Raw genomic sequence first — 14,018 nt, 5'->3', positions numbered from 1 at the left:
GACCACTAGTTAAAATTTATTTTTTTTTATTTTTATTTTTTACTTAGTGGTTAAGGAAGTGATTTTAAGTGTATTGGTCTATTTTTTTTTATTTTTTAAATATATTTAAATATGTTAAAAATGTGAAAAGAAAAAAGAAAAAAAAAATTTTACGCTGGGCGGTATACCCAGCGGTCAAAATGGGAGTAGCCACCCCCTATTTTTTATACTTACAAAAGTGTACGTGACTTAATATAATACGTACTACAAACACTTTGTTATAAACTATATATATTACATAAAAAGATATATACGAGTGCGTAAATTTAATAAGTTTCACGTGTAAACCATTTAAAATGATAAATAAATTTCGACGTTAATGGTATGAGTGGTGCTACATCCATATGTGTGATTCCACCGATGGGTGCTACCGACAAGGTAAAATGGATTTTTTTTATAAATTTTTTTATACCCTTCAACATTTAAAAAAAAAAAAATTAAAAATTTATTAATGATTAAGTAAAGACAATAATAAAAAAAATTAAAAAAATGATCGGTGGACTAAGCATTATTCTAATGATCTAAGAGTGAGCGGCTACTACCCTATTAAGTAGGAAAGTAATATATTCATTACAAGAAAAATAAATATTTGTAAAAGATTATTTTCGATAAGAATAATTATTTGTAATAAAAATATACTCATTTTAATAAAAAAATAATCATTTCGTAAAAATTACTGATTATAAATAAACAATCCTCTTGTAATAAACGTACTAAAATGCAAATAGAATGTACATATCTTGCATGAGCTTGATATATATGATCATTTCATGCTGTTCCGTCATCATTAAGTCCATCATTTCCATGCATAGAGTAATATGTTTGACTAAGTACATTAATTAATGTCCTATACTTTGAACTTTCAACAAAAAATTAGGCATCTTTCTATTCCATCTCTTCCACAAGCATCTAAATTAGAAACTCAATACTGTTAAGTTGAAAGGGAATTTGCTACACATAAATGATCATGATGATTTTCCACAAGCATAATGATGATTTTCACATGCAAGTCATGCACACTACAACAAATAAGCATATTTCCGACGATTAGTTTAGCTGCAAAAATCCTTCTAAAGCGCCGCAAATAAGTAATTCCGGCTAAAATAAGTTGCCCAGACTTCGCCATAGATAAAGAGCCAAGTAAAGATTTTTCGGATGATTTATGAGAGTGACAGAAATACTTCCTTTTACCTGCAATGTTACTAGCCGGAAATAAGAGATACAATCACTGGAAAATAGATCGCCAATATTGTTTATTTAGTCACTAAAGGACATTCCCGGCGAGTAATAGTCGTTGCAAAATAATAATATTTCCAGCAAATATTTGTTGCCGCAAATATTAAGCACATTTATGGCAATTCTTCCCTTTCGCCGCTAATGTCACTGATGGATTTTTCGGCGATAAATATTCACCGGAAGTTATTTGCGGTGGTTTTGTAGTCGCCACAAATTTAATTGCGGTGATTTATTTTCGTCAGAAATAGTTTTTTAACACCGTGCATGAATTTGTTCGTATTTTGTCCTACGTGGTTATTTTTTCCTGATATATGCTCCTTTCATGACAGTTAGTTGCTTGCCTATAAATTAAAAATACTAGATTTGAAGAAATTTATATTTGATTGACAGCCTATATGTCAGCATCATTCAAATAACCTTGATGTACATATTTTAAAATACACCAAGATTTAGTCTTAAGTTTTACACAATATCATCCAACATATCACAATGGAATATAAATTTACAAGTATTTTTATTTCTAACCATAAATGTCTAGCTGACATTAAATTGTCTTCATGATCATTAAATACGATCATATATATCGTATGTATAACTATTATAATAAGCTTTTCGTTAGGTGTACTTGTAATGGGAGACTAGAGAATTGATCGGTACAAAATTACAAGTGTACAATATCGTAGATTTATAGTAAAATGATAAGAAGATTATCGTTCTCAAGGATTGGTATCTCACTTTGACAAGTATCAAAATTAAACTAACTTCGACTTTATTTAGAAAAGTCACTAAGACTTTTGTAATTGCAATTTGGAATAAAATCAATTCAAAAAAAATATTCAAAGTAAAGGAAAGTTATTGTTTAATGATTGAATCAATGAGAAAAAAGAAACTTTTAGTAAATCGATTAATTCACCTAATCCCTCACTATGATTTTCTCATCTAACTAATTGAAATTAATTATCTCTGTTTGTTATCAAATTCTCCAAAGTAATCCAAAAGCCTCTTTCGATAGTCAATTAGAAATATTCTTGTTCATTATTTTACACAAGAGTATGAAAATTAATAAAGTAAGAAAGGATTAAGACCAACGATTTTAAGACTACATAGATTCATATAAGTCTTTCAATCTCTATATTTACCTATGCTGAAATATCCAGATTCTATCTTATAACTCCCTCTTTTAATAGCAAATCACAAGATCAAAATCATCTAATTAATGGTAAGTCAATTAGAAGCAATAAGCTCAGAATAAATCAGACAAACATAGAAGAAAATTACTTCAAATTATCATAGAAAAACAAGTATAGTTTGAAACTAGATTATATCGTTTTATTTGAATAAAGAAAATTTAGTTTATGTTAAAAATTAAATACAACATTAATAAATTCACCATAATTTTTCCGAGAGGAATAATGAAATTCCAATGCCGTCGTCGTCCTCTTCAATTCCAAATCCATTGCCGTCCTGTTCAATTCTTTTGTTTTTTCAAAACTTCTCTCGCCTTCTCACTTTTTTTTTTTAACTTCAACATTCACTTTCATCCGTTCTTTTTTTCATTTGCTTTCTTTTTCAACTTCTCGTCGTTCTGTCTTTTGTTCCTTTTGGCCTCTTTTGATTTCCATCTCTTGATAGTCTTCATCTGCTTCCCAAGGAAATACGCTATCTAAAAATCAAAATTGTACAGTTATCCAATTAAAAAATATGTCATTTTTCTGGTTCCAATTTCTTCTGCTTTACAAAAATTCAACTTGATCTTTATCTTTATACCCTAAATAGCACCGGTGACTAGCTCTTATATTCAAATAAAATCTTCATTTAAATGAGAGAGTCTTTAGACGATAGGCTGCTGAAATTTGGGTCTTTTTTTTATCAAATCTGAAATAAAATTTAAATGACAACAATGAAGCCTAATATCAACAAAAATAAATAAAATTGGACTAAAGTTTAAAGTTAAGAAGTGATAAACTATACTAAATTATGCAAGTCATCAAGAATGACAATAAATTAAGGATAATGTTAAATGTATTTAAAAAAGATTTATAAAAAAATTATTTTTCTGCATGTCAGTTTTTGATATGTTGAAAATATGATAATTTAAAATTTTACATTTGAATTTAAAACAAAAAAACTAACAAAATGAGTATCGAAAGTAAAATTGTAAGTACATATAGCGTTACTTATAAATTAAGATGATGTTAGATGCAAGTTTGCAATCTTCGCGTACTTATTTTGAAAAAAAAAATTGTATCAATCATTAAAAAGATGATTTTCTTATGGAGGTTTTAGATTTATCTACTTTTCAAAAAGGATTACACGAGATTTGTATACCTTAAAACTACAAATATCATTTCTTTTAAATTAAATATAGTAAAAGATATAAAATTGGCACTAACTATTACATATCACTACAAAAAAAAAAGTATTTGTGACAGATTATTTGCGACGAGAATAACCATTTGGAACAAAAATAGACTTATTTTAATAGAAAATAATTATTTTTGTAAAAAATAGTTAGTTACAAATAAGTAATTTTCTTATAATGTATATATCACATTGCAATGATTAGAAATGTAATAGTACTAGTGACCCTACACACCCACTAATTGCATGATCTTTTTATTATGATATAGACCATATGTTTTCAAATGCATACACGGGTACGCATCAATAGAAGCTGGCTCTAATTTGAGGACGCATTCATTTTATGATTTCTATGTCGACCCTTACCACAGATGGCCAGATACATTAATTTGTATTTGTAGTATATATAGGTAGACCATACTTATTTCTTTATGTGGCTTAGGGCGGCTAATGTAAATGTCAGTTCAGGTTACTCGTGTTTCATGAGATAAGAATGTAAATGTCAGTTCAGGTTACTCGTGTTTCATGAGATAAGAATGGTACTTTCACTACAAGAAAAAAGAATATTTGTGACGGATTATTTATTACAAAAATGACTATTTAAAAATAAAAACAGACTTATTTTAACAAGAAATAGTTATTTTTGTAGGAAATATCTGACCACAAATAAACAGTTTTTTAATAGTGTCTGTCGGACCGAATATGAGGTAAGGAATTATCAACACACGACCAAAAAACTATATATTTAAAAAGTAATAATATTGTAGACTTAACGTACGAGTTGTGTTGATAAGAATTATATTTTCTAGTTATCGTTCATGTGTAGGCTAATCTTTGGGTAATGAGATAATTTGGCATGGTTTCGATCAAGCCTATAGCATTAATATTGCCCTAAATTCAAAAGCTGATGGATAATATCACTAAATGAAATAGAAAACTAAGATAAAAGTGTAACATATAGCATTTCGCATATATACAGACGAACAAACGTAGTGATTTTTGAATGTATATATGTAGGAATTTTGTCCTAGCTTAATACTTCCAAGGCAAGGTGAATCCTAATTCATATATACATGACATTAACTATAAGAGAAAATAGGGAGTCATTCATTCAAAGCCATCCTTCATCACTTGGCCATCTTCATGCTTGGAAATGACAATCGATCTAACAATTGGGAGACAATATATAATAGCATGCAACTAGATCTTAGACAGACATGACCCATGAGTCAATTGATTCAATACGTATCTTTAAAGGTAGGAGACACACGTCATTGCCAGAAAGATGAAATTTATTAGATCTTGAAATAATAGGATTGATTCAATTAGTAAAATACAGTGAAATATAAAGAAGGAAGATATGGTTCACAATTGGTCCCGTAGCTCAGTTGGTTAGAGCGTTGGTCTTATGAGCCGAAGGTCGCGGGTTCGAGCCCCGCCGGGACCAATTTCCTTCAGTTTCCTCTCTGATTCAAGTTTTCAACACTTCCAGCATCAACGCACTTTACATATATGCCACAATAGTAGATATATATATTTTTTTTCACAGATAAAACTGTTGGATCTTGACCCTGTACTGACATAATTGCTGACTGGACCTTCCAGAGATCAAACATCAGCTTCAGTTTAGTTGGGTTGTCAGTTGGGAGTTGGTACCCTGTAGAGTGAGTTGGTTCCCTACGCAAAATCTATGAAACTACACAAACTTTCCCAGAACACCTCCCAAGGTCATATGTTTGCCTCTACTCTGGTATGCACCCCTTCAACCAGCCACCTTTACTTCCCATTTCTTGTCATTATTGGATGATAAATTCCTTTTTCTTTTTTCTTGTTTTGAATTGGGCAGCATTGAGATGATCTGTAATGTAATCTATCTAGGGGATGGATGTTTTGTAATGTGCATAGGCCTAGAGAATATTCTCTAATTGCTTGTGATGAAGCATATATACATCTTTGTTTTTTCTTTTCGTTGGAAAATATTTCTACTGGAACTTTAGCACCGCGACACGAAGGCTATCGAGATTACTTGGGTGACTAGGTGGTGCATTATTCAAGTAACAACAGATTCAATAACTTTGTCTGATTGCTGAATCAATACAATGCTGTTAGCCTATTGTTTTGTTGATCTTGTTTTCTTTCTGACAGAGGTAACCTCCCTCTTACGCCCTTTAGGCTTCGAAATAGAAAATCCCCGTTGTCTTCTGTTTTAGCTATCTAAATTCTTGTGCTGATGAGGATTCCCGTCTTTACTTTTTTTTTTTTTTTAATGTGCCAACGTATTACTACACTCCACAACACGATCTGGAGATCATGAGAAGCTGCATTAATGTTGTTATTAATTGTCTTTTTGCCCCCACAATCTCGTTGAAGTTTCTCTCATTACTTGCATTCATTAAATCTGTTGTATGGCTGAGGAGACTTTTTGTGATAGATCTGCATTGGGCTTACTTCCCATCATCTGCAAGATCAGGATCAATACCAATGGGTTCAAGAGACTGGTTTAGGTCAATCATTTGCATAAAAAGAAGGAAGGAACACAGATCAAAGCAAGCAAAGGTAAACAATTTGATATGTTTATTAGTTTTGGTATGTATTCTCGCCCGAATGAGGACAAAACATTCAAGGGGTGGGAAATTTTGTGTGTAATCATATTACAATGCTTGATTTTGGATCAAGCTCACACACAGAAATATCACATAGTTTTATGCCCTTGTTTGTACTGTGTTATATTATGATCTGGTCCCCATTGATCCATTAATGATACATTTATGTGGAGTTTGGTTGAAAGATTATGTGAGATATGACCAAACCATGGCAACTTCCCACAGGCTTTAGACCAACAAGGAATCATGTCAAAATATATACTTACTGATTTGGTCTTATCTTTATGTACCTATTCATTCAGTTACTTGGTGTGTTTCTGTAATCTGGAAATAATATAGAGATCGTAATTCTTAAGTTTATGCTACAAAGAATAATAGTATCTCACCACAAAATGCCATAAACCCAAAGAAATCAATATCGCAATAAGATATCCACTCTGATTAATGCCACTCTCTATGGTCATAGTACCCAAAATCATCTCTTAGAAAAAAAAACATCAATTTCTCTTTGAAGAGTCATTCTCTTTTCTTGAGTAAGCCAAGAAAAACTCTCTCTCTCTCTCTCTCTCTCTCTCTGTTTTAGACAAAAAAAAAAGCTTGTGCCATCTGTATTGTGAAATCATCACTTGTCCCAAAAGTTTAAGCTAAAAGGAAGAGATAAATTTTATTATTTATTTTGTATCTTAACACTCTCCTTACGTGTGGGCCAAACTCCCCCTCAATGAGTAGTCCCAACACGTGGAATATTTAATTAAATAGGGTAGAGTGTAGAGTCGGGATTCGAATTCAGGACTTCTGCTCTGATACCATATGAAATCACCACTTGTACTAAAAGTTTAAACAGATTGGAAGATATATATTTTATTATTTATTTGGTATCTTAACATGTATAATGGTACCTGCATATCTGGGCATGAGCTCGTCAAGTCCCACTCATCGAGAACTTGTCTCATCGTCGTAATTTTCTTTCTTGTTACTTATGCAGGCAAGTAAAAAATTGTGCCAGCTGAAGGATACAGCGAGATTTCAGAGCCTTATTCAGGATCACACTTACATGAAGCAAGCATCAACTGCATTGAGCTATACACATTCATGGTGTAGAATACAGGACCAAATCAGAACTCGCAGACTCCGTATGGTACAAGAAGGCCGAATTCGGCAAAAGAAATCGGAAAATCAGTTAAAACTTGAAGCTAAACTTCATGAGCTAGAGGTACTGTGAATCTGACTGTCTCTACTTGTCATGGTAACATTTCTTTTATTGCCTATTTGTTGGGTATTATTCTGCCAGGATCTTTCATCGGCGTTTGATCGCTTGGGAAACCTTTTGACCTTCCTCATTGTGCATCTTATGTCGCAGAGATGGTTCTGTTGCGAATTGGTGCTTGTAGTCCTAAGAATCACTAAGTGCACTCCTCCATTCAAAGTTTAGGACTAAGAGCCGAACACATCGAAGTTAAACTAAAGGTTTTCAATAGGGTTTGTGCACCAAGGATTCTTCAGAGAACCTGGGTCGTCGTCGCTTCCTAGTTTCCTAACGAGGTTTTCCTAGTTTCCTCCAGTTCGTACCAGTTCTGTGCATTCTTGTAGTGTCCATTCTCACGCTGCAATCATCCCGTTGTTGCCCTGCGTTGCTGTTTTCAAGCACATCCAAGTGCCAACTTCTTAATCTTCTCTTTGCTATAGAACAGAAAATTAGATTGTCATGTCGGACCCAGTATTCAGAATCATATTTTGGACCGGACATGTTAAATAGATGTTGGCAGCTCTGCAATCTCTAAAGCTTCTGATCGCAAGTAATGGCCTCATGGTTATGTACGATAAAGATTTTGGAGAAGTACTTTCCATGCTTCCAAAGAAACTTTCTTTGCTTATTCATTTATCTATTTATACTCTCTTAAGCAGCGTTTAAAAGCAATTGAAGTGCCTTAAAATGGCTAATCAACCAGATCCTGAACGTTGGGGATGGATGGCCATTGGCTTAGCAATTGTTAATTTTTACAGGTGGAATGGTGCAGTGGCTCTCAAACCATGGAGGAAATCCTTTCCAGGATACAACAGCGAGAAGTAGCAGCAATTAAGCGTGAGCGAACCATGGCATATGCATTCTCTCATCAGGTCAGCCAACCCATGACAACCTTTTTCCATCCTCACTTCACGTCTAATACTACTGGATTCGATTGAGAACTTATGGATGAATGTGATTTGCAGTGGAGAGCCAACTCCAGCCAATATCTTGGCCAGGCTTCTTACAACATTGGCAAGGAAAACTGGGGTTGGAGCTGGATGGACCGCTGGATTGCTGCTCGCCCTTGGGAGATCCGGGTTCATTCACATTCTTCCGATTCAAACAAAGTGCAGACCAAGCAAAGCACATCATCTCATGTGGCCAAGCAGCCAAAGAGAAAATTATCAGTTTCAGTTAAACCCGCTATTTCGAATGGGAAAGGAACCACGAAAGCAAAGACAGTGTGCAGACGACGGCTGGAAGATAAGCTGCCTTTGAATCAACATATGTTGTTCTGAAATACTTTCAGGCACCCAGCTCATGCTTCAGCTTTACCAATTAGTGACACGAATTGGTTATGGTTCTTGTGTATGTGTTCTTAATTTTCCGGTTCGGATTCAGGGTGAATATCTCCTGGTGTGTAAGGTAAGATAGCAGACTTCATATTCTTGATTGTCAACATCGTTACTTTAAATACAATGTATAGGTCATATTAAAATGCATGTATAAACTATTCTGATGTATTGTATCTGGTGAAGGAAAATTCTCAACTCTATTATCAGGAATCTGTTTGTTTTTTTAATGGAAAATGATGCTCAGTACCTCTTTTGACAATCAACTCAAATAACTTTTTCACCCTTTTTTTTTATCTCAAGTCTTTGAATTTTCTTCAATGGAAAGAAAAAAAAAAAGTGTTGATGGTTATCAAATATAGAAGTCAAAAGAGAGGCTTCTTAGAAAGACTAGTAAAATGGGACCTTTAGCGGGAGGGGTCCAAATGGTCATGGCTGGAGAGTAAGCAATTAATGAAGCAGAGGCATATATGCTCCAAGTTTTATATCCCATCGCACTTGATAAAAACAGAAATCAACAGAATATAATCCCAACTCATGCGTCCATCACCACTATCCTACAATTTTTTTTTTTTTTTAATCCTACAATAATACATACTTCCTTTGCTTGCTTTTAAGCATTTGAAATGCAACAAGAATATACCTCCTCTCCTTGTCCTCTTCTCATCTACACTACCACTCTTCTCATCTACACTACCATTCTTTCCCCCACTAATCTAAATATTCTTCAGCACAGCCACACCGGACCTTATGACTATATTGCTCTCATCTAAATACAGAGATTCAGTAGGCAACTAAACGTCCTGAACACTAAAGGTTCCACAGCACCTTCCATTGATACCCGTATTCTAAGTGCAGTATCAACAATACATAAGCCATGCACTTCTGGTTTCTTTCTCTTTTCCTAATCCCCTAAAGAAACCAAGAAAATTCCAAGCTAGACTAGAGATTTTTATTACGCACTGAGATTCAAGGGGGTAAGGAACCAAAGCCAGATGGCCAACTAGGACATTTTTGGTAGTATACATCTGTGCATTCTTCCATAGTTGAGCTTATTGGGTTCAATCAATTTCATTTTCATGGTTCCTCCTGCAGATGTACTGAATCCAGTTAGCCCCACTCCTTGTAGCTGCTACAAATATTTTTCTTTCTCCTCCAGATGTACTGGATCCAGTTAGCCCCACTCCTTGTAGCTGCTACACATATTTATCTACCGTCCTCATTATTGTAGACCATGATCTTAGATTCCAACCTAACCTTGATGTTAATGCCAAAGTGACCTTGACAACTGATATAAATCTATTTTTCTGCTGCACATCCAAAGAACAGCTTTTTGAAAACTAGCTAGTAGCTATACACAGACCAGAGATTCTCCTGTAAATCTATTCCTCTGTTGCACTAATTGGGTTCTCAAGATTCATCCCCGTTTTGTCTTCCCTTCCATGACTCAGGTCTAGCAATTTCAGTCCTAGACGCTTATCGAGTCAGTTTATGTATACTGAAAAGGCAAAGATTTCCAGCAAGAATACGACACTTCAAAGACAGAAATTTGCTATTATTTCCTTTTCAGTATGGGAGGAGAGAGAATTGTGGAAGAAACACATTTACTTATCTTAACAACAATCTACTGTTCATGGAAATTGACCTCTCTAGTCTGGTGCTCCCAAAATCTGAGCAACGAAAGAGATGTAAAAGATAAGATAGTCTTTCAATTCTTCTTGCAGGTTTAAGGAAGTTCTTCGAGGGGCAAATCGAACTGTTTCGGTGTAAAGTATTAAAGGAACAAAACAATCAAGTCACCAATTATTTAAAAAAAAAAAAAAAAAAAATCGCTTTCATGTACTAAACAAAGTGACCATTTTTAAAAGAGAGATGAAAGTGAGAGAAACACATTACTTGAACTGGTGTTGCCGGGTTTTATGACCATTGTTCGAAACAGTGCCATATTCTGCATTTGGTTTCAACTTTCACCAGCAATTAGAACAAACTGGTTGATGTTTCACCAGATGAAGCTCATAGAAATGAAAGTGAAAGCAGACGACTTGACATACAGATTCTCACAACAGAAACACGCAGAAATCCAACAAAGCTTAAACAAAGTCGAGCTTTAACAGCTCACTCAAACATCACAACAAAGGTAGAGCATACTCAGGTGATAGAAACTAAACAAACCGGGGACAGAATAATAGCCTGAAAGGAACTTAGATTTTTTTCTATCCGCGGAATATGCCATCGGACCAAATTGACTGAAAATTCCCTCTCTCCCCATTCTCAATTGACATCATAGCTAATTTCCTTGGTCTCCTTGTAGACAATAGAAGAGCCCTGCGAAAGTATTTTAATAAACAGGTAGAGATTTGCGGGAAAACAACGTTAAAAAGTCGGAAAATGAGACATATTTAGATGAATTTGAGAAATGGGTTTTGAAGACAGCACCTTGCAAAGAGAGGGAAATCGGTTATTTTATTTGGTCGATCAATGGCGAGAATCAGAGGAAGCAGAAGACGGCTTCTCGGAGATGCCGTCGTGCTCCTCTTCACCCTGGATTCGCGCTGGAATTCGAAACCCGGAGAATCCGCCGGAGGCAAACCCGATGCCCGACATCGAAGGCTGATGGATTGATGGCGGAAGTTGATGGTGATGGGCGGAGACGGTGCCAATTGACGGGTCTATCCAAGCGCGAATGGAAGGTGTGTTGTTACTGGACTGAAGGGGTCCCCTCTGTGGAAAAAACTGGTTTTGGCCGAGGAACGGCGGTGGGGCGGCGAATTGAAGATGAATCCACCACTGCCTCCACTGCTGCCACTACCAGTTTCTGCACCAGCAGCATTCCAAGCTATCATTCTCTGGAACCGGCCAATCTCTGCTGGGTTGTGGTGCTCAGGCCACCCGGCAGAGGATCCATCAAAACCCAACGGGGTAGTTCCAGAGAAAAACAGCACCGGCTCATTTTGATTATGATGGGTTTGAGCCTGGTGCTGGTGTTGGTGCAGGAGATCGATTGGGTCGTGAAAAGACTGAAGTGAGAGCCGCAGATCTTGGCTCTGGCTGCTAGTTCTTGACAGCAAATCTGGTGGGTAATTCTGAAAATGTATCGGCGGAGAAGAGTGTGCTGTCTCGGCCGATGCACCCGTTGGGAAAAAGGACTTAATTGTGTCAGCAATAGAGTCCGAGTCCAGCGATGGTGGAAGAAAACTCGAACTATTATTCGGGTTCTCGCCCATTTGTGGTGGTTGAAGGTTATGCATATTAATTTCTGAAACTCTGCCACCATCGCAACCCACCGTTGCAGTTCTACTTCCAGAAGCAATGGTATCCACCGCACCACTCCGGTGGATAGCAATTGCGTTCTCGTTCTCGTCGATGATCTGCGGCGGCAGGTGATGCTGCTCTTGTTGTGAGGTGGTGGAAGTGGTGGTTGGGTTCCATGCTGGGAGCTCGGCAAGGTCGTCGATGGCGGCCTTGGCCTTTTTTATGAGCCAATCCACTGCCTTGCTGGGGCGGTCGTAGCCAAGGCGGTCCTGGACATCGTAGAACTGGATAGCTGTGTGGGCGGAGAGACGGACACGGCGGTCCCTGGGCCCCTTGGCGGTGCAGACCTTGCTGTGGCGGTCCTTGCGTCCAGTGGAGCGAACAATGTGGCCTCCTTGGACCTCCACTATCTCGCCGCCTCCACTTCTTATCCCCAATCTTGACGATGTTGTGGCTTGGTGGTGGCTCTCCCCCATTTGTCTTGCATATTCGATGCAAGCTGAAGGAGGAGTAAAATAAGAGCGTTTCTTTGGGGGCTGCGGTGGCTGTGGTTGTGCGTCTAATCCTCCATACAAATGTTGGGGATGGTGTTGGTTTTGATGGGGGTAGTGGTGCTGGAAATAGAAGGATGCCTCCTGCTGTTGATGATGGTGATATTCTTTTTGTTGCGACGGTGAATCTTGGTCTTCTTCTTCTCCTTCTTCTACATGCCTTGAATTTAGAACGAGGTTTTGATGGTGATGATGATTCCTTTGAGGATCCAGACTCAGGCCCTTGTGCTTTTCCCCTTCCAGCTTTTAAAGGAGCAGCACGCTTTTTCTCAGTGGGTTGATGATTCTTTACACTCCCTTTGCTCCCCACTCTATTCTTATTGCTTGTGCAGCTGCCACCACACTGAAACCTGATTCTACTGCTTCTGCTTCTCCTAAAAGGCTCTGCCATTCAGTTTTTCCAGTTTCCATTACCCAACACCACAAACCAAAGCCCTCTAGGCTGAAAAAAAGAAATACTACAAACCAGACCCAGAAGGCTAAGACCAGCTCTATTTTCAACCTAACCCATCTCTCTCTCTATACACAACTTTTGATAATTATGCCTATTTGATGTACCTAGCAGTAAATACACCCCCAGCCAAACTGAAAATATGTCAATCGGTTAATATTCCCCGCTTGACCGAGCAAACTCAGGGAACTAGAAACACCCTATTTCAAGAGGGATTTTCTTGGGAAACCTCCTGCAATTTTTCCATACTGAGAGAGAGAGAGAAGAGAGAGAGTGAGTGAGGTTTGTGTGGAGGTGGTGAAACAGTAAATAAAGGCTATAGGGAAGAGGAATTCTTTCTGAGCCTATAGGAGCCCTTGATGATGCCAGTGATGAGGGCGGCAGTGTTTGGTCAGAATGAGGATTAAAGATCTCTGTGATCTCATCACTGCGTCTGCTGTTGTTCTTGTACTAGCCACCCTGCACAAAACTCCAAACCGAACTCTTTCGTTTTGCTCCCCCTCACCCTTTCAACTTTCACCCCTCCCCCTCCCTTGTTCAATCAACTAGATGTTCTTCGGTTGTTTTTTTTGTTATTTCTATTTTTTACTTCCTGGTTAGAAAGCTAGAATCGTTCGTTGTTAACATAGCCTTGTTCAATCAGGATGCTTCGGCGGATTAGATCCTTTATATGCCACCACCATCACGCCTTCTGAAAGTGACCCAGCCTGACACCTCTCTCTCTCTCTCTCTCTCTCTCTCTCTCTCATGCTTCACTCAAAAGACATAACGTCATTTCTCTCTCTCTCTCTCTTTCCATCTCTCGGTCGAACGATCTTTTCCCTTGTGCGTTGGATTTGGATTAGTACTTCAAACTGCATCTTAACGACTTGTCTTGTTCTATTTTTTTTTTTTATCCTCCACTTACAAACATAATCATATCTTATATGTTCTTAAACTACTTGT

The 14,018-nt window shown here is 36.9% G+C and overlaps 2 protein-coding genes and 1 non-coding gene across 7 annotated transcripts; 2 read left to right on the top strand and 1 right to left on the bottom strand.

The window, feature by feature from the left end:
* The first annotated feature begins 5,009 nt into the window (after positions 1–5,009).
* Positions 5,010–5,083, top strand: TRNAI-UAU. Its single transcript has one exon. It is a non-coding gene; the product is annotated as a tRNA-Ile (tRNA).
* Positions 5,084–5,236: 153 nt separating this feature from the next.
* LOC121236796 (protein IQ-DOMAIN 1-like) lies at positions 5,237–9,085 on the top strand. Of its 5 annotated transcripts, none has more exons than XM_041133257.1 (5): positions 5,237–5,386; positions 6,068–6,192; positions 7,225–7,452; positions 8,244–8,357; positions 8,451–9,085. In XM_041133257.1, exons 2-5 carry the CDS (start codon positions 6,118–6,120, stop codon positions 8,763–8,765), a joined length of 732 nt encoding a protein of 243 aa, XP_040989191.1. In that variant the 5' UTR covers positions 5,237–5,386; positions 6,068–6,117; the 3' UTR covers positions 8,766–9,085. The 5 variants fall into 5 exon arrangements, with proteins under 5 accessions (XP_040989191.1, XP_040989192.1, XP_040989194.1 ...); XM_041133258.1 differs by having other exon boundaries at positions 6,054–6,192; XM_041133260.1 differs by lacking the exon at positions 5,237–5,386 and adding an exon at positions 5,483–5,783.
* A 1,756-nt stretch (positions 9,086–10,841) lies between these two features.
* On the bottom strand, positions 10,842–13,569 carry LOC121236795 (transcription factor TCP4). Its single transcript, XM_041133255.1, is given in 3 exon segments — positions 10,842–11,144; positions 11,256–11,588; positions 11,591–13,569. Coding segments are annotated over 2 exon segments (1,251 nt in total). The 5' UTR covers positions 12,548–13,569; the 3' UTR covers positions 10,842–11,144; positions 11,256–11,294.
* Positions 13,570–14,018: the final 449 nt, after the last annotated feature.

The sequence above is a fragment of the Juglans microcarpa x Juglans regia genome, chromosome 6S (assembly GCF_004785595.1).
Source record: "Juglans microcarpa x Juglans regia isolate MS1-56 chromosome 6S, Jm3101_v1.0, whole genome shotgun sequence".
In the NCBI taxonomy this organism is placed as follows: Eukaryota; Viridiplantae; Streptophyta; class Magnoliopsida; order Fagales; family Juglandaceae; genus Juglans; species Juglans microcarpa x Juglans regia.
Note: the sequence above shows the minus strand (reverse complement) of the source record. Positions and strands in the feature narration are given on the sequence as shown.

What these genes read in the sequence shown, in the direction of transcription:
- LOC121236796 (XM_041133256.1), top strand. Translation starts at nt 5,947, where the DNA reads ATGAGAAGCTGCATTAATGTTGTTATTAATTGTCTTTTTGCCCCCACA. An exon ending in CTAAACTTCATGAGCTAGAG is followed by an intron (nt 7,453 to 8,243) that starts GTACTGTGAATC and finishes TAATTTTTACAG; the next exon opens with GTGGAATGGTGCAGTGGCTC. An exon ending in CATATGCATTCTCTCATCAG is followed by an intron (nt 8,358 to 8,450) that starts GTCAGCCAACCC and finishes TGTGATTTGCAG; the next exon opens with TGGAGAGCCAACTCCAGCCA.